An 18,890-nucleotide genomic window follows, 5' to 3' on the forward strand; every position below is an offset into this window, starting at 1 on the left:
GGCTCCCCGCTGAGCAGAGAGCCGGACGTGGGACTCAATCCCAGGACCCTGAGATCATGACCCGAGCCGAAGGCAGTGGCTTAACCCACTGAGCCACCCAGGCGCCCCACACCCCTGTTTTTTTTAATGGAAGGAAAAACTGAATCAGAAAAGAGTTGATTGGGGGTGCTTGGATGTCTCAGTTGGTTAAGTGTATGACTCTTTTTAAAAAAATTAATTAATTTTTTTTTTTTTAAGATTTTATTTATTTACTTGAGAGAGAGACAGTGAGAGAGAGCACGAATGAGGAGAAGGTCAGAGAGAGAAGCAGACTCCCCATGGAGCTGGGAGCCCGATGCGGGACTCGATCCCGGGACTCCAGGATCATGACCTGAGCCGAAGGCAGTCGTCCAACCAACTGAGCCACCCAGGCGTCCCTAATTAATTTTTTTTTATTTTTAAAGATTTTATTTATTTATTTGACAGACAGAGATTGCAAGTAGGCAGAGAGGCAGGCAGAGAGAGAGGAGGAAGCAGGCTCCCAGTTGAGCAGAGAGCCCAATGCGGGGCTCGATCCCAGGACCCGGGATCATGACCTGAGCCGAGGGTAGAGGCTTAACCCATTGAGCCACCCAGGTGCCCCAAGTGTATGACTCTTGATTTATGCTCAGGGCATGATCTCAGGGTCATGAGATCGAACCTCGAGTTGGGCTCTGTGCTGAGCGTAGAGCCTGCTTAAGATTTCTTTTTCCTCTCCCTCCCCACCATGCTTGTCAGAGTTGATTGTCGGTTTTAATAACAATGAAAAGAGGCTTGTGAATTATGTTGAAGAAGCCCAGATGTCCCCCCAGCCCTGACGTATTTTGTTTGTCCATTTTTCTAAATTGTCTCCCCTTGTCCTTTCACCAAGCCCTGTGCCGTCTTCGAGCACTGGCAACTGCTAGTCAGTATGATCTAGTGCACTGGCTTCTCCTTCCCTGCTCAGTAGCCCTGCTGACACCAGATAGAATGCTGTTTGTTGTGTGGGGGGAGAGATCTTTGGACTTTGCAGAAGCCAATTGTCAGCTCCACAGTGTGATTGATTCTGGGAAGGCAGCTCTCTCTCAGAGCTATGGAGGAAGCACTTGCATTTATCCCATGGTACTCCTTTCCCTGGCTTAGTTTCTTTCTTTCCTTTTTTTGTCTTATTAACATATAATATTTGTATCAAGGGTATAGGTCTGTGATTCATCAGTCTTACACAATTCACAGCACTCTCCATTGCACATACCCTCCTCAGTGTCCATCACGCAGCCACCCCATCCCCCCTACACTCCAGCAACCCTCTGTTTGTTTCTTTGAGATTAAGAGTCTCTTATGCTTTGTCTCCCTCTCTGGTTTCATCTTGTTTCATTTTTCCCCCCTTCCCCTTATGGTCCTCTGTCTTGTTTCTCAAATTCCTCATATCAGTGAGATCATATGATAATTGTCTTTCTCTGCTTGACTTATTTCATTTAGCATAATAGCCTCTAGTTCCATCCATGTCATTGCAAATGGCAAGATTTCAGGTTTTTTGATAGCTGCATAATATTCCTGTGTGTGTACACACACACACATGACACAAAGACGGCATAGAGAGAGAGTGCACATCTTTTTTTATCCATTCCTCTGTTGATGGACATCTGGGCTCTTTTCATAGTTGGGGTATTGTGGACATTGCTGCTATAAACATTGGGGTGCACGTGCCCCTTCAGATCACTACATTTGTATCTTTGGGATACCTTTCATGTGTCTGTTGGCCAATTGGATGTCTTCTTTGCGGAAATGTCTCCCTGGCTTAGTTTCTAACCTTTTTGAGGCTTAGGACCCTTTTTAACTTCAGAATGTTTTCTGACTTTTCTCATGGTAATTAACTATACTTTTAGTGCCTGTTGATAAGTAGAATATGCTATTATGAAAAGCTGTCCTAAATTCATTTGTACTTTTAAAGATTTTTTTTAAAGATTTTATTCATTTACTTGACAGACAGATCACAAGTAGGCAGAGAGGCAGGCAGAGACAGAGAGAGGGGAAGCAGGATCCCAGGATCCCAGGACTCCGGGATCATGACCTAAGCCGAAGGCAGAGGCTTTAACCCACTGAGCCACCCAGGCATCCCTGTACTTTTTTTTTTTTTTTAATCTGTTTATTTGAAAGAGCAAGAACATGCGTGAGCCTAGGGAGAGGCAGGGGTAGAGGGAGAGAGAAAATCCCAGAATCTCAAGTAGACTCCCCACTGAGCTGGGAGCCTAATTCCAGGCTTGATCTCATGACCTTGAGATCACAACCTGAGCCAAAATCAAGAGTTGGATGGTCCACCGACTGAGCCACACAGCACCCCTCATTTGTACATTTAAGTGTGATATCGGGGGGGTGGCGCCTGGGTGGCTCAGTCTTTGAGCATCTGCCTTCGCCAGGTCATGGCCCCAGCCTCCTGGGATCGAGCCCCCAGCTCCCTGCTCAAGAGGAAGCCTGCTTTTCCCTCTCCCACTCCCCCTGCTTGTGTTCCCTCTCTCACTGTGTCTCCCTCTCTCTGTCAAATAAGTAAATAAATAATCTGAAAGGAAAAAAAGTGAATTGGTACTTTGGTCAAAATTTGAAGCTACATATATTTGAAAAATAATAATATGCTTAATTTGAGAACTATCTTATTTGTTTGATATTTATCTTCTCCTGTTTGCATATGGCTACCGAGATCTTGTAACAATTTGTGGGTTCCCCAGAGCTGCAGTGTACTAGTCATGAAGTTCTGATTTCATTGTTATTTTTAATAACGTTTTTACTTTCCATATAGTCTGTTTTCTCTCCCTCTCTCCCTCTCTCTCTGTTTCTCTCTTTCTCTCTCCCTTTACCTCTCCCTACATCTGTAGAGTTTCAAGTCAAGAGGATAGGATATGTTAAGGAAAACAATAGTATACCTTCTCTTTTGGGAAAATAAAGAGCAAGAACTGACTTTTAATGGATCAGCTTCCAATATCTCTGATATTGATTGCTCTGTTAATGCTCAGCATCCAATCCCACTAAGATATAAAAACCTTCCTAGGCATTCATTTCTGGCTTCTAAAGCTCCCAGTAGTCCATTTGAAAGCTAAAGTATTGTCTTAACTTTGGTTCCAGGGCCAGTTCAAAGATGATCTCATTAAGTTGAAGATTATCCAAAGGGAGAATTCAGAAAAAGTACCAAATCAAGCTTTCAGAGGTTCATTTATTTTGTGGAGTTGGTTAAGCAGCTAATTAACTGCACTGTCCAGGCAGTGCCCTTTGGCTTATTGTTCCTTTGATGCCTTAGAAACTAAGGCATGTGAAGTCTTCTTGTAGGAGGCAGTGAGGTATACTGGAAAGAGCAGGGGCTTCAGAATCAGGTAGAGATATGCCTTGAATCCTGCCTTAGCCACTTACTAGTTGTGTGACCCTGGGCATTTGCCTTTCTGGTCCTTAGTTTCCATATCTATAAAACAAAGCCAGTAATACCTTATGGAAGTTAGAAGGATTAAATAGGATAACATGTTAATAAACTTTATACTGAGGGGCGCCTGGGTGGCTCAGTGGGTTAAGCCGCTGCTTTCAGCTCAGGTCATGATCTCAGGGCCCTGGGATTGAGTCCCGCATCGGGCTCTCTGCTCAGCAGGGAGCCTGCTTCCTCCTTCTCTCTGCCTGCCTCTCTGCCTACTTGTGATCTCTGTCTGTCAAATAAATAAATAAAATCTTTAAAAAAAAATAATAAACTTTATACTGAAACTTGGTATTTAATGAATGGTGGTTATTACTATTGCTTTATCAGACCATAAAGAAAACACCTAGCCGCCGCCTTTTGTTTTTTTTCTTTAAACTCAAATGCTTGGGATTGCATTGTCTTACACTCTTCGTTAATGCTAATTTTGCAGTCGCTAAAAAAAGGGACAGCCTAGTCTTTTTCTTGTGTGTTGTTTTTCTTTCACTTTTCATGAGTGATTTTTTTTTTCCGTATCAGAGGCCTGAACAGACTCATTTAGAGATTACCATTTGGTGAATGAAGCTGATGGGGGAATTTTTTTCTCCCAAGATTCCCCAAAGCCAAAGTTTCTCTGTATCTTTCAATCTAGAAAAAGAAGTTTATATATTTCCATTCCAGGTCCCTTGAAGATCTAAACTTGACTTCAGTTTCAGATGCTACAGGGTTCAGAGATCACATTAGCTCATGAAAAATCATCCTCCTTCTTACTGAACTGTCAGCAAATGCTTATAAAGCTTTTAGTTGAGGTATTCCAGAAATGTAGTGTTATTAATGTGTCATCCAAATTAGTAAGCAACCGGGTGACTAATTTCTTTGGGATCTTCACCTAAGTGTAGGAATTTCGTTTGGGGAGCACCTGGGTGGCTCTGTGGATTAAGCCTCTGCCTTCGCCTCAGGTCATGATCTCAGGGTCCTGGGATCGAGCCCACATTGGGCTCTCTGCTCAGCAGGGAGCTTGCTTCCCCCACCCTTCTCTGCCTGCCTCTCTGCCCACTTGAGATCTCTGTCTGCCAAATGAATGAATGAATGAATGAATGAATGAATAAATTCCTTTGGGGGATGTTTGTCTCTCAGGCTGATGGGTGCTTCTGCTTAGTGACTCTCTTATACATAGTTTTGAAAACTTTTTGTTTTCTCCAGGGACAATGGTGACAGATCCAGGCACCGAGCTCCACGCAATGCCCGGATGTCCGCACCTTCACTTGGACGCTTCGTTCCAAGGTAAGAACTGGGTGATCTTCATGAGAGTCTGGGATTTTGTTTTTAAACCTACATTTGGACTTCGGGTTCCATATCTGAAATTATTTCCTAGTCAGCCTGTAATTCAGCCATGCCACCTAAAGACTTGATAGGAGATGATTGGCCACAATGAAAAGAGATAGAAAAGTGGCCTGGGGAGTATCCTATTCAAGATTAGAAGTCCCGTGAAACTGCAGAAGAAAGACAGGAAGGAGATACAAGTCTGCAGAAGGACAGATTCCAGAAATTTTTACAATGTGCAGGGCTTCTGTGGATTCTAAGTTTAGTGGATCCCTTAGCCTTGACTGTTGGGGGTAATGGATAGTATATCTCCTTTGTTTTATGGTAATGTTTCATGGGCTTCTCATACGTGGTTCCTTCTTGTAGGCGTTTCTTGCTGCCTGAGTACTTGCCTTATGCAGGGATTTTTCATGAACGTGGACAGCCTGGCTTGGCAACTCACTCTTCTGTTAACAGGGTCCTGGCAGGTAAGGAAATGTTTCTTTGGAATTTGAAAAGTTGAAGGGGCAGGGAGCCAGATAAAGCTTTCCCCTCCTTTACCTATGTTGTTGTGATGGCATCTTGGCATCTGGCTGAAAACTCTGTTTTGTACCCAGTTCTTTATTTCAAGGCAGGAAACGAGAATGGAGCAAACCTGGTTTATCTTGCCCATTCCCACTTCCTTCAAACATCTTTTCTAAAAAAAACTTGTTTAAACTCTTTGTTTCTTAACCCAACAATTAGATTCTAGCTATGCTTTTAATTGAATGATAAAGGTGTCTTGTTCATGTTTTGGTTGGTGAGATACTCATGAACCAGATCCTGTGATTTAATTAGGAGTTTAATGCACACCTCTTCAACCCTTCACTCATCTGCCAGCAGATGGAGTTTCCAGGCACTGTGGAATCTTCCAGGGAAGAAGGAGGAGAGGGGACCCATAAGGCTGGTTCAGAAACTTCAGAAACAGAAAACGGGCTGGACAAGCCCATCTGAGACAGTTTTATGGTGGCTGACTAGCTTAGCAATGAATGTTTTTGGCCTAAGCTACATGATGTGACCAGGCTCTCAGATGTAGTGTGTGCTGCTGCTTCTGGGCAGTGTCTAGAGAAGGAAACAAAGCAGGATTCTTTCTTTTTCTGACAAAAGTTATTTCCCTTTCACACTCTTTCCTCCACTTCCCTCTCACCTCTACTGCCAACCTCTAAATTTATGTATGTGAAGGCATAATCGGTATAAAAATCAATCCACATTTAGGTATGTCTTTAATTAGCATCTATTAGAAATTTCTTTTCTTTTCTTTTCTTTTTTAGATTTATTTATTTATTTATTTGATAGACAGAGATCACAAGTAGGCAGAGAGGCAGGCAGAGAGAGAGGAAGGGAAGCAGGCTCCCCGCTGAGCAGAGAGCCCGATGCGGAGCCCGATCCCTGGACTCTGGGATCATGACCTGAGCCAAAGGCAGAGGCCCCAACCCACTGAGCCACCCAGGCGCCCCTATTAGAAATTTCTTAAAGACATTATGTTTCAGAAAATCTGGGCTATGTGGTGGTACAGGTAGGAAGGGATCCGGGTGAGACAGTAACACTGTCAGCCTGGGAGGATGTGATTCCTAACCAAGCTACTGTGACAGCTGGAAGGCCACAGGATCTCTGGTCACTCTCAGGCAGGACTACCCTTGACCCAATGTCAAGGCCTAGAAGTCCTAGAAACCTCCGTGGTTTCTCTGCTAGCCACCAGACTCTTTGTAGGCCCAGCCTTGGTTGGGGAGCAGACTACATTCTGGTCCCCTAATGAGCTTGTCTGAGGACCTCTGGCCTTAGTGGGTGAACAGACGCCAGGCCTTGGTGCCTCCCCATGCTTGGTGTTTCTGTGTGGCTTGGCTGATGGCATGTGGAAGCTCCTTACTGACATATAATCACTTAACTGCCAGGCAGTACTACAGAGCTCTTCTCCAGCCTGTGTTCCAGACGTCTGCCTCCATCACCTCACACAGCACCTCCTGTTCCTCTCCTGCTAGAAAATCTCTGTTTCCTTGGCATTTAGCTTTGCTTAGGAATAGCTTTATGTTTATTTCTTCCTTATATTTAAGAACTCTACCACCATTTCCTGTTTCCTCCTTTATGCCCAGAGGTCTGACCCCCAAAAGGCCCACTTTAACTTATGGATACTTTTGAATACAGGGGTTATGTTCCAGCAGGTAGTTGTTAACGGATATGAAATCTACTGAGAAAAGTTCTCTAGCAAAGAATGCAAAGTATCTCAAGGGGAAGGAAATCTAGATTCTCAAGAACCTCACTCTTGGGTTAGGTTAGCAGATGGTTTCCATTCACAATTAAACCAGTTTCTTCTGTTTTCTGAAGATACATGTTATAGAGAGCCTATTGGTCTTTTCATAAAGGCCCTCAGCATTTGTAGATTCAGGTTTCCTTTGCTGTCCAAAAGTGGAGTGTTCTTACAGAACCTTTTGCAAGCCAAATGGCAACAAAGTGAAGAAGCAATTACCATTAATTCATACGAAAAAAATTTTTAGTGTACCCAAACCCAAAAAATAAGGGCTCTTAGGCTTTTCTGATACCTTACGATGCATCTCACTAATGGAGGCACAAAATAAATTGAGATAAAGCACAGATGTGCTCACAGACGCAGTTCAAAGCTCTGGCAGGTTGATGCTCTTGGAGTGCATGCTGCCTCTAACAGCTCGCTGCAAAGCAAATGCTGAATGCTATTTTCACTTCTCGTCTTTTTTCATAAGAGTGAAAATCCTCTTCAGATTTCCTTTACTTAGTGAAAGCAAGGTACTAATGTAGGTCTTTTGTAAAACTGAAATGGTGTAACACAAACTTTCAAGAAGTGACAGGGCCCAGCGGTGGGAGGGCAGGGTTCCTGTGTTTGGGTATGGAGGAAGCTAAAGCCCAGAAGACTAACTTGTCCAGAGTAATACAGCTAGAAGTTGAGGAGCCAGAACTGAACCAGGCAGTGGGACTCCAAAGCTTCCTAGTCTGCCTCTCTCTGTACAGTTACTTTAAAAGACAGAGCATCAAAATAGCATTCTTCTTCCAGGACCTTAATCTAGAGGAGGGAAAGAGCTCCTAGGGAACTTGGCTGATTTCCAGGGTTTTTCTTAATTGCATTAATTCCTCTTTATCTATTTTTTAAATTTTGTTTTATTTTTTAAGATTTTTATTTGTCAGAGAGAGAGTAAGCACACAAGCAGAGGGAATGGCAGGCAGAGAGAGAGGCAGGCTCCCCGCTGAGCAGGGAGTTTGATGTAGGACCTGATCCCAGGACTCTGGGATCATGACCTGAGCCGAAAACAGATACTTTTTTTTTTTTTTAATTTCTTTTTTATTTATTTATCAGAGAGAGAGAGGGGGAGAGAGTGAGCACAGGCAGACAGAATGGCAGGCAGAGGCAGAGGGAGAAGCAGGCTCCCTGCTGAGCAAGGAGCCCGATGTGGGACTCGATCCCAGGACGCTGGGATCATGACCTGAGCCGAAGGCAGCTGCTCAACCAACTGAGCCACCCAGGCGTCCCCGAAAACAGATACTTAACCAACTGAGCCACCCAGGCATCCCAGTTCCTCTGTTTTAAGTGGTTTCTAGACATAGCCTTTTATGACCCAGTGGAGCTTGCTGAGGAAAATCATTATGTCATAGCACTTTTTTTTTTAGCCTTCTAGTGGATGCAGATTTTTGCTTTGTATTAAACTTACTGCGATCATGTAATAGAGCTCCTGTAATAACGGCTTTTGGAGTGAAAGACAAATTGGCCTGTTAGCAGTAAGCACTCCCAGTTTTCCTAGAAAGGCAGTTTCACTTGTATGATTGGAATGAGTTTGTGATAGTCTCAAAACAATTACATTCAACAGGTATTTTTTGTGTAGCTATGTGCTAGGCACTGTTCTGGGCTACCAGAGTGAATAAGAGGCACGATTCTTGTCTACCTGTAGCTCAAAGTCTAGATGCTTGACCATACCTCAATTTGGCTGTTTGGTTCTTAGCTCCAAACATCAATCAAACCTTTTTTTTTTTTTTTTAAGATTTTATTTATTCAAGAGAGAGAGAAAGCACAGGCAGAGAGAGGAACAAAGAGAGAGGACAGAGGAGAGAAGCAGGCTCCCCACTGAGCAAGGAGCCCAATGCTGTTCTTGATCCCAGGACCCTGGGATCATGACCTGAGCTGAAGGCAGGTGTTTAACCAGCTGAGCCACCCAGGTGCCCTAAAGCCAAATTCTTTGAAAGGTGAATAATGCCTTTTTGCCTGGATGAAGCATACACACACCTGCAGTTTTTGGAGACCTGGAGGTGTGACCAGGTGTAGCAAACAAGTCTCCTGTGGGCCAAAGCCATTCAGAGTCATCAACAAAAAATGGATTTGTAGATAGTTAAGATCCATTCTGCCTACTTCCTCGCACATGATCCTGAGAGTGAAAATAGAAAACAGAAGCTACTACAAAGAAGTTTTGATTGTTAATTTTCATCTCTTCCTCTTTATCTTGGTGCCTTCTCCACAATTGTATAGGTTCCTGGTGGCCTCTTGTCACCCATCAACCCATGTCATGCCCCTTCTTTAGCAACACAAGTTCTGAACCTATACTAAAAGTAGTGTAAGTAAATTTAAAGCTACTGCAACTCTACCAGGTGTATTTCTGGGGAACTCAGAGAAGTCTGGGGAGCTCCCCCTGCTGACTTTTTAGTAGACAGCTCTAGCTCTGTGCAGTGACAGCCACTGATAGTAAAGGACATAAAGTTAATGACTGCCTACAATGAGCCACGTGCTGTCCCAAGTGCTTTCCCATATATTACCTCCTATAATCGTTATGGCAGCCCTGTGAAGTAGATTATCCATTTCCGTGCTGCAGGGGAAAAAACTGACATTCAGAGAAGTTAGGTCACTTGCCTGATAGAACATAGTAAGAGGCTGACCTAGAACTTTAAACCAGGTCTGTCTGTCTGACTCATAATCTTCTGTGCCATGTTTTGCCTGGGCTCAAGTAGGGGGTACCTGCCAAAAGTTTCATAAGCTTACAGTATTTTTCTGCATGTTTGAGGCCTCATAAAAGTGAAATGAGAAGCCCTGGCATTTGACATCTTCCTGGTAATTACTGGAAGAACAAAAAACTTCTGAGGGATAGAGACCTGGGTAATGTAGATTATTAGTTATATGTCCTGCCTAATCTTTTTGACTTTCATCCTAATGAGCATCTGTTCCCAGCAGATGTGGGCCTGATGCACTTAATTTAGTGTTTTGATTAAAATCAATGGGTCATGATTTTCTTGCTCCTTGCCACAGGTCATTGGGGCCTGGTTGAGTGTCCTGGGCTATAGATGGCTTTGTGCCCAGTCATCCTAATTTTTCTAATTGCCCAGTCATCCTAATTTTTCTCTTAAAAAAATCTCTTCTCTCTTTGACCCACTAGACATTCAGGAGTGTGTTCTTCAATTTTCATGTGTTTGTGAATTTCCCAAATTTCCTTCTGTTGTTGATTTCTTATTTAATATCACCATGGTGTATGATTTCAGTTATCTTAATTTATTGAAACTTGATTTATGGCTGTCCTGGAGAATGTTACCTGTGTGCTTGAGTAGAATATGTATTCTGTTGTTGCATGGAGTGTGCTGTAGATTTTGGGGAGATCTACTTGGTTGATAGTGTCGTTCAAGTTTTGTATAACCTTGCTGATTTTTGGTCTAGTTGTCCTATCCTTTAAGACTGAGGCATTGAAATTTCTAATTATTATTGCTGAATTGTGTATTTCTCCATTTAGTTTTGTCAGGTTTTGCCTTATATATTTTGAGACCTTGTTGTTAGGTACATATATTTTTATAGTTGTTATGCCTTTGTGATGAATTTAACTCTTATCATTATAAAGTGTCATTATAATAAATGTCTGTCTCTAGCAATATTGTTTTTAAGTCTATTTTTTCTTATATTAGTATAGCTACTCCAGCTCTTTTATGCCTGTTGATTGTGTGATATATATTTTTTCTATCCTTTTAATTTTTAGCCTTTTTTTTTTTTTTTTTTTTTTTTTTTTTTTTTTCAGTTTAAGTAGGTCTCTCACAGAAAGCATATACAAGGGCCCTCGAGTGGCTCAGAGGGTTAGGCCTCTGCCTTTGGCTCAGGTCATGATTCCATGGTCCTGGAATTGTGCTCCGCATGGGACTCTGTGCTCAGCGGGGACCCCGCGCCCTCGCCTGCCTCTCTGCTTACTTATGATCTATGTCAAATAAGTAAGTAAAAATCTTAAAAAAAAAAAAAAAAAGAATAGAAAACATATACAATTGACCTTTGAACAATTGCAGGAGTTAAGGGCACTGACCCCCCCATGTTGTTGAAAATCTGTGTATAACTTTGATACCCCAAAAACATGGCTACTAATAGCCTACTGTTGACAAAAAGTCTTACCAATAATATGAAAAGTTGATAAGCACATTATTTTGTGTATATTACATGTGTGTATTCTTATAAGCCAGAGAAAAGAAAATACTATTTAGAAAAATCATAATGAAGAGAAAATACATTTGTAAGTTGTGGGTCAGACAGAGTTACCTCTTTTGTAAGACTTTTCTTTTCCTTGTGAACTTTATTTTTGGTTGTCTTTTGCCTTTTAGATATTCTGCATTGCCCTGGTACCTTAGAGAATTACTTTTAGGAGGCCTGTCTGGTCTGATTTGGCCATGTGGGTGGACATCTGGGGCCCTGGGCTTGCTGACTTTTAGGAATTAGTCTGATTTCTCAACCCAGTATCCTAGCTCTCTAATACAACAAATTGCCTAATAGACTAGATCTTTGCTTGAATTGGCAAATCTGGGAAAGATGAACAGTATGTGTGATATGGTTGAGGGCCATCATAATATACTTAAATGGTATGAACATAAATGAATCATAGTTTTGGTGTTGGACCATTTATCTCCATGGCTGGACCCTTTATCTCCATGTCCTGTACCTCTCTGGTACCTAGTAGCCAGGCAAATAAAGTGAGTGACACATTCCAATTCAACATCAATTAAGATGGCTGTTTATAAACCCCAGATAAATGGACAATTAGTAGTGGCGGTACTAGCTAGTGCTCCTTTAATAATTAACCCAATTACCTTTCATTCTGCGCCAGTGATGAAAGTGAAGGTGATAAGGGCTGGCTTGGTTGCCTGGGAAACAGAGAAGTAAGTGTACCCAGCCTTCCGAAACAGACACCTTACAGCACCCAGGACTTTTACTTACTTGGGGTCCATCATTCACGGGAGCATTGGTGTCCTCTCTACCCCAGTCTTTTACTGCATCTCCTTACACTGCTAGTGAGAAGTGTGCTTATTGAGAACCAGGGTCTTAGTTTCTAAGCTGAATTGCCTGTGCTGTTAAGCTTTTCTAGGGGAAAATACTGGGCTTTGTCAATGAACTTTTGTATCCCTTTTATATTATGTGACTTAGTTTTTCTGTGCCTCTGTCTCTCCCCCAGGAAATTTCCTCTTGATCTTTCCCCACTCACTGGTGCTTCCCCACCTGTGCCCTTTCTCTACTGTCATTTTGAAGTGTATGTAGCGATTTTCTAAATGCTTAGCATTTTCCAGGGCACTTTGGGTCTTACAAAAGAATTAAATGGTTCTGCCCTTAGGGAGTTGACAGTCTAGCCAGGGAGTGGCCCGATTTTCTATTTTGTTTTGGCCCTGCTACTAAAAATTTAATAATTCCCCTGGGACTTTAACTGCCAATTCTGATTAGCTAAGGAGGATGCAGCTCAAATACGATGTGGCCTAAGGATTTATATCTTTTGGTACAGTTTGAAGACACTTTGACTGTGTCCCCACTTTTCTTTTGAATAGGTCTATGAGGATGAGGAAGTGGGAGTTTGGGGAGGGTAGCTGTCATTTGTAGTATATAGTTTGCTTGGGAGGCATTATAGCAACATGTTTGAGTTTGGGCTCTAGAGCCACGCTGTCTAGGTTCAGATATTTATTCTGCTACTTCTAGCAGTGTGATCTTTGTTCATTTATTTTACCCTTTGGGGTCCTCAATTTCTTCATATGTAAAATGGGCATAAGAATAGTTCCTGGCTTATAGGATTGTTTCAAGGATTGAATGAGTTAAACGAGTGAAATTAAATGAACGAAACACTTAGAAGAGTATTTTTTGGTATATAAGTATTCAGTAGATGTTAGGTATTATCATTATTATGATTTTTGTTAGCAAGTTTTGGAGACCAGTCTGAGTTAGAGCTATACCAGTCTCCTCATTGATTATAACCTTGCTGGTCTCTCAGTTTTTCTGTGTTCTCCTCAAGTGGGGCTCTTCTGGGTCCCAAGCAGGACTTTTTCACCTTTTGCTGGGGTTAGTGAGTTGAAAATACTATAGACCTTTTGTTCTATGGCACCAACAAATGGTAACCTGAGAGTTAACAGTCTAGTGTGTCCTCTGTTGCCTGTAGTCATGTCCCTCAAGCAGGGAAGAATAGAGGAGTCACAAAGTTCACATGTGCCAGACTATTTTCTGTCCTCCATCAGGACTTGTGTTGGTAAAATGAGTCGCTACTCAGCGCATCGAGTGTTTGCTTTTGTTTACCCATGGCAGCATGAGATTCTCAAGGTGTGGCTCCTGGACCAGTACCATCATTACCTGGGGAAGTGTTATAAGTGCAAATCCTTAATTCCTACCCCAGACCCACCGAATCAGAAACTCTGGTTGTAGGCCCCCGGAATTTGTGTTTTAAAGAGTCTTGTGGGTGATTGTGATGTACTTTAAAATTTGAGAACTCAGTGAGCTAGGGACAGATGCAGAGACAGAGGCATGGGAAGAGATGAGGTGGTAATACCCAGGAACCCAAGATACATTAGTGCTGGTGAGACCCTGTTGGTTAACTCTTCTTCATCTGGAGCTGTTAATAAGGGGGAAGTATGAATGAATTCCTAATTACATACAGAGTACTCTGTATGTAATTTTTGATTCAGTGAGCATTTATTGAACTTATGTTGTTTATATGGTACAATGTTAGGTATCCGGATGAACAAGACATGATCTCTGCCCTCTGAAGTTTACCACCTACTAAGTTGGTATTATGCTAAATGCTAGATAGAATTATAACCAGAAAGCTGGCTGTGGGAGCTCAGTACCTTACAGTATTTCTGCAGCAGAAAGTGAGAGGAACTGACCTATAACATCTCTCCTAACTTTTTTTTTGGGGGGGGATATTTTATTTATTTATTTGAGATAGTGAGAGAGAACACTAGCCATGGGACAGAGGGAGAGGAAGAACCAGGCTCCCCACAGAGCAGGGAGCCCCATGTAGAACTTGATCCCAGGACCCAAGCTGAAGGCAGACGCTTAACCGACTGAGGCACCCAGGCACCCCTCTCCTAGCTTCTTAACCAACCTTCCCCTGTTAATCTTCCTTCTCCCAAAAAGAGAAGTGTTAATGTCAGCATATCTGAATTGAGACCCCGCTGTTTACTTGTACTTCAAGCTGTCTGTATTCTGGGGCTTCCTTGGACGTAGAGTGATCTCGAAGTTTAAGTCCTGTGGTTGTGTACTCCTTAGAAATACTAGTCATTTTGAAGGTGCCAACTAAAGATGGCCTCAAATTTCAAGTACTCGCTGTATTGCCAGAACCTTTATTTCTCTCTTCTTAGATTATGTTGTTTTGTGCTTTGACATGTTTTGCAACCCCTCAAAACAAATGGTACAATATAGAAATCTACAAAGGAGATGTGAGGAAAGAAAAAGCTAAAATGTGAGGTCCGCGCCCTTATTTTCTAGTGGAAGCAGTAGCCAGACAATCTCCACTTTATTTAAGATTGGAGATCTTCTACAGCCTCTGGAAAGATTTAAAACAATCCTTTTGCTGTCCCATCTACTCCATCAGTTTTACCCACATGATCATATAAATGCTGGTAGCTAATAAACCATGCTATCCTTCCACCTCCTTCTTTTTAAAACTCTAAGCTCACATAAGCTTTTCTTTCTCTTTCTCTTTATGAGCTCAAGCAGCCTCATTTATTCCAAACTGGCTGGAAATGCCATAGAAGCTGGCAGACAGCACCTCTCACCCTCTTTACCAAAGTAGAGCCAACCTGTGGGTGTTAATTTCCTTTCTTTAACAACTGCTGATCCACAAGGCCAACTCTTCCCCAGGGTCCTTGTGCCACTCAACTGGAAGCTGAGAGCAAGCATGGATATCTCAGTATAAGCCATATGGAAAGAGGCACCAGCAGGTAGGTGACTAGGGACCTTCTGGAGTGTTGAGACTCCCTGGAGGTGGTTCTTTTGGCCAGGAATTAATTTTCACCCCAGAGCCAGATAGTTATCCTGTAACCACAGTTTTTCATTTTTATAGGGCTACTGAGATCAGTCCCTTGGTTTGTCCTAAGCCCAGTTCACTGCAGCTGTATGCACCAGGCAGAAGGGGCCCAGCTTCACTCCTGTTGTTTTGAGCAGTACGACTGTATTCTTTGGAAATGTCTGCCTGGCAATAAACTCGTGATTTTTACTCTTGAGGCTTATGGCTGGCAAAGCACATGCCAGAAGTATTTCCTCCTAAGCAGAGAATTTAACTAGTTTGGCTACAAAGGAGCAGAGAGAAAGGTGAACAGGAGGTATAAGGTCAAACTTCCTAGTGGGAACAAGGGAATTATTCAGGAAGGTGAGGTGTACTTTAAGCATATGAGGAGGATATATCACTTACTTTCATAAATAAATCTGGCTACAAAGGTGAATTTTCTCCAGAATATGACATATTGCCAATGACTGCTTTTGGTAAAACTTAGTAGTTTTTTCAATAGCAGGATTCCCACAGTCTTTTTATTATAGTTTCCCTTGGGCTGGTAACATAAATGAAAGGACTGACATGGAAATATGCACAGTCTTTCCTGTCTGTTGAAGTTTTACCTGGACAAATATGTCAGAGGCTGTGCTGTTACTATAGCAGATATTCAAATTATCCAACATTACCCTGCATGTTGAACTGGCAAAAGGGCTGTGAAAAGAAAGAATGTAGTAAGTCAAGCTTAGATGTGACCATGAGCTAATACTAGAACACATTTGCAAAATGTAATGGCTGCGGAATATGGTGCGTTGAATGTGTTTTTAAAACAAAACAACCCGGGGTGCCTGGGTGGCTCAGTGGGTTAAGCCTCTGCCTTCGGCTCGGCTCATGGTCTCAGGGTCCTGGGATCGAGCCCCATGTCAGGCTCTCTGCTCAGCGGAGAACCTGCTTCCCCCTCTCTGCCTACCTCTCTGCCTATTTGTGCTCTCTCTCTCTTAATAAAATCTTTAAATAAATAAATAAATAAATAAATAAATAATAAAAACAAAACAAACCAAAAAACCTAAGGGCAGTTACTTTATGCCAAGTACTATTCTAAGCACTTCTCACATATGCACTCAATCTTCTCCACGTTCTAGTAATGTCCTGTTTCTACTCATTTTTGGAGATGAGGACACTGAGGCATAGAAGGATTAAATAATTTGCCCAAGGCCACAGCTAGTACTTGATGGAGTGGTAATTGGGGATACAAGCAGTCTGGCTCTAGATCGGGACTTTTCAGAGAGAACCATCATGGGGTATGGGTGACTCCTTGTTGGTAGAAAAACAGACTGAATTTTAAACCCTGGCCTTACTTTAAAGAGAACAAAAATAATTTCTTTGGTTCCCAAGACTGCTGCTGGGGAGGGGGCTCTGAATTCTGCTATATTCTTGTTACAGCTCCTTTCCCCTAGAAAGGGGGCCCTGTAGAATTACATTCCCAAACAATGAATCCTGAAGAGGTAATTACACTGTTGCCATCCCATTGGGAAGAAGGCTGGGGCGGTGATTACATTCCAAAACAAAGCTGTTCGGGTATAATTGCACTGTGCTGCTCTTATCAGTCTGGGGAAGGCAGGCCTCTGGTCTCCATCCTCATTTGTTTTTGAGATGAAATCCGAATAGCATTCAATTAATAGGCAAGACCCAGGCACAGGGAAGCCAGCCAAAAGAGCCAAGAGGACATTAACTTGCTATTGCATTTTCCTTCTACTTAAATTCTGCAGACCTTTAAGTATCAGCAGATTTGAGGGAGAGCCCATTTGAGAAAATGTATTTGCTGCTAATGAAGGGTTAGAGACCCCTACTTAGAGGCTGTGCCCCAAAGACCTCATTGGTCTTTATGCAAAGAAGAGATGGTTGGGTAGCAGTGAAATTTCCCTCTTCCATCAGCAGCTTTTGCTCTATCAAAAGATGGCCAGCCCCTCTTTCAAATATTTCTCTAAGACTTCTAGCATATATGTTTTTTCATGTATGGCTTCTAGTCATGGATCAAAAAGCTCCTCTATGGTTCTGCTGAGATAATAAGGCTGACTTTTGTTAAATTTCAGCAATAATCTCTAGATCTGGCCTGGAAGAAGAAACAACACTAATTTAATTGTTCTGTATTATGATTCAGAGAGCACAAAACGGCCCGTGGCCTCTTAGGCATGCTTGTTGAACTAGAGCAGAGAAGGAGGGGTTAGGATGGATGTTACCAGGCTGTGGGTTGCACAGATCCTTCAGAAGTGGTATAGCCTTGGGGTGTCTGGCTGGCTCAGTTGGTAGAGCCTGCGACTCTTGATCTCAAGGTTTTGAGTTTGTGCCCCACAATGGCTGTAGAGATAACTTAACAATAAAATCTTTTTAAAAAAATTTAAAAACTGGTGTAGGCTTGGCCATTGCATCAGTTAGCTCTTTCTGTCTCATAAAACACGCCAAAATTTATTGGCTTAAACCAGCGTATATTTGTCTTGAAATTCTGTGGGTTCAGTGTGCAGTGTATGTGGCCTGGGTCGATTTGGCTGCTTTTTGCAGTCAGCTGATGGCTTGGCTGGTTATGTATGGTCTTGATGTGTAGGCAGAATAATGACTTGCCAAAGACCTCCACATTCCACATCCTCATTCCTAGAACCTGTGAATGTGTTACTACTTTCTGCGGGAGCAGAAACTATGCAGATCTGATTGAACTTACAGATTTTAAGTTGCAGGGAGGAATTATCTGTATGGACCCCCATTCTAATCAGATGAGCCCTTAAAAGGGGAAGAGAAAGGATAGTCAAAAGACATGCAATGGTAGAAGATGAGAATGGCCCTCAGCTAACAATCATCAAGGAAATGAGCACCTTAATCCTATAATTGCAGGGAACTAAATTCTGCCAGCAACCCAAATGAGCAGGGAAATAGATCATCCCCTAGAGCCTCCAGAAAGGAATACAGACAGCCCTGGCAGCACCTTGATTTTAGCCCCATGAGGACCCAGATTGGATTTCTGACCTGCAGAACTGAAAGCTAGTGAATTTATATTAAGCCATTAAGTTTGTGGTAATTTCTAATGGTAGCCATAGAAAACTAATGTACAGAGATGACTTCCTGGACATATCTGGTGGTTTTAGCCTCAGCTGAGATGATTTATCTCCTTCCTGTTCACCAGTAAGTTAACTCATGCTTCTTCACGTAGAGTCTCAGGATTCCAAAGAGAAATAAGAGAGGTTGGGTGTCAGTGCACAAGCACATTTCAAGGCTCTGGTTATGTCACTTTTGTTGTTCCATCAGCTAAAGCAGCCACGTGGCCAAGCCTAGAGTCAGAGAGGGCAATCTCGAAAGACGTGAATAACTCATTAATGGTGATTACTGTAACATTGTACCACAACTAAGTAGATTTTTGAGATCTGTGGTAGCCTGGTAGCTCACTCTAAACAAATTGCCTTTTTTTTTTTTAAGTGTCTTTACATATACTTGAAAGTTTCAGCATATCAAGGGGTATAGATGTATAGATTTGGAACTTCAGAGAAACATCTTGGCTTAGATCATTATTTGGATTATTCAGAGAAACATGAATTTAGGAATTACATCCAAATAGGAAACTGGATCCTGGTTTTCTAGACATAATGTTTCAAAGAACCTACCTTTTCTCTTTGTCTGGGTGTTTTCTGGGATGTAGCCCTCTATTTCTGTGTGCTGGAGGGTGAAAAGACGTGCAGAAGAGATCTGTGGGTGGTTGGGCCCCTCGGGACCACATGTCTTTCTGTGTAGGAGTAAGACCGGCAGAATTAACAGTACGAGCATTTACTAAATCAGCTGTCAGTGAACCCGTACCTGTGGCATCGTTTATAATCCGCAGCTCCTTTAACAGAAGCAGCTTGGAAGAAAAGTTCCTGAACACT

General features: G+C 42.4%; 1 protein-coding gene across 10 annotated transcripts in view; it reads left to right on the forward strand.

Annotated features, from left to right (window-relative positions):
- AMBRA1 (autophagy and beclin 1 regulator 1) overlaps positions 1-18,890 on the forward strand; it is a 177,187-nt gene that overhangs the window by 82,926 nt on the left and 75,371 nt on the right. For all 10 annotated transcript variants that reach the window (XM_045065949.1, XM_045065946.1, XM_045065947.1 and 7 more), the window contains 2 exons: positions 4,631-4,711; positions 5,117-5,217. In XM_045065949.1, the coding sequence (XP_044921884.1) occupies positions 4,631-4,711; positions 5,117-5,217 (182 nt within the window). The remainder of the gene's footprint in view (positions 1-4,630; positions 4,712-5,116; positions 5,218-18,890) is intronic.

The sequence above is a fragment of the Mustela putorius genome, unplaced genomic scaffold (genome assembly GCF_011764305.1).
Source record: "Mustela putorius furo isolate JIRA1106 unplaced genomic scaffold, ASM1176430v1.1 tig00003859_pilon_pilon_pilon, whole genome shotgun sequence".
NCBI lineage: Eukaryota > Metazoa > Chordata > Mammalia > Carnivora > Mustelidae > Mustela > Mustela putorius.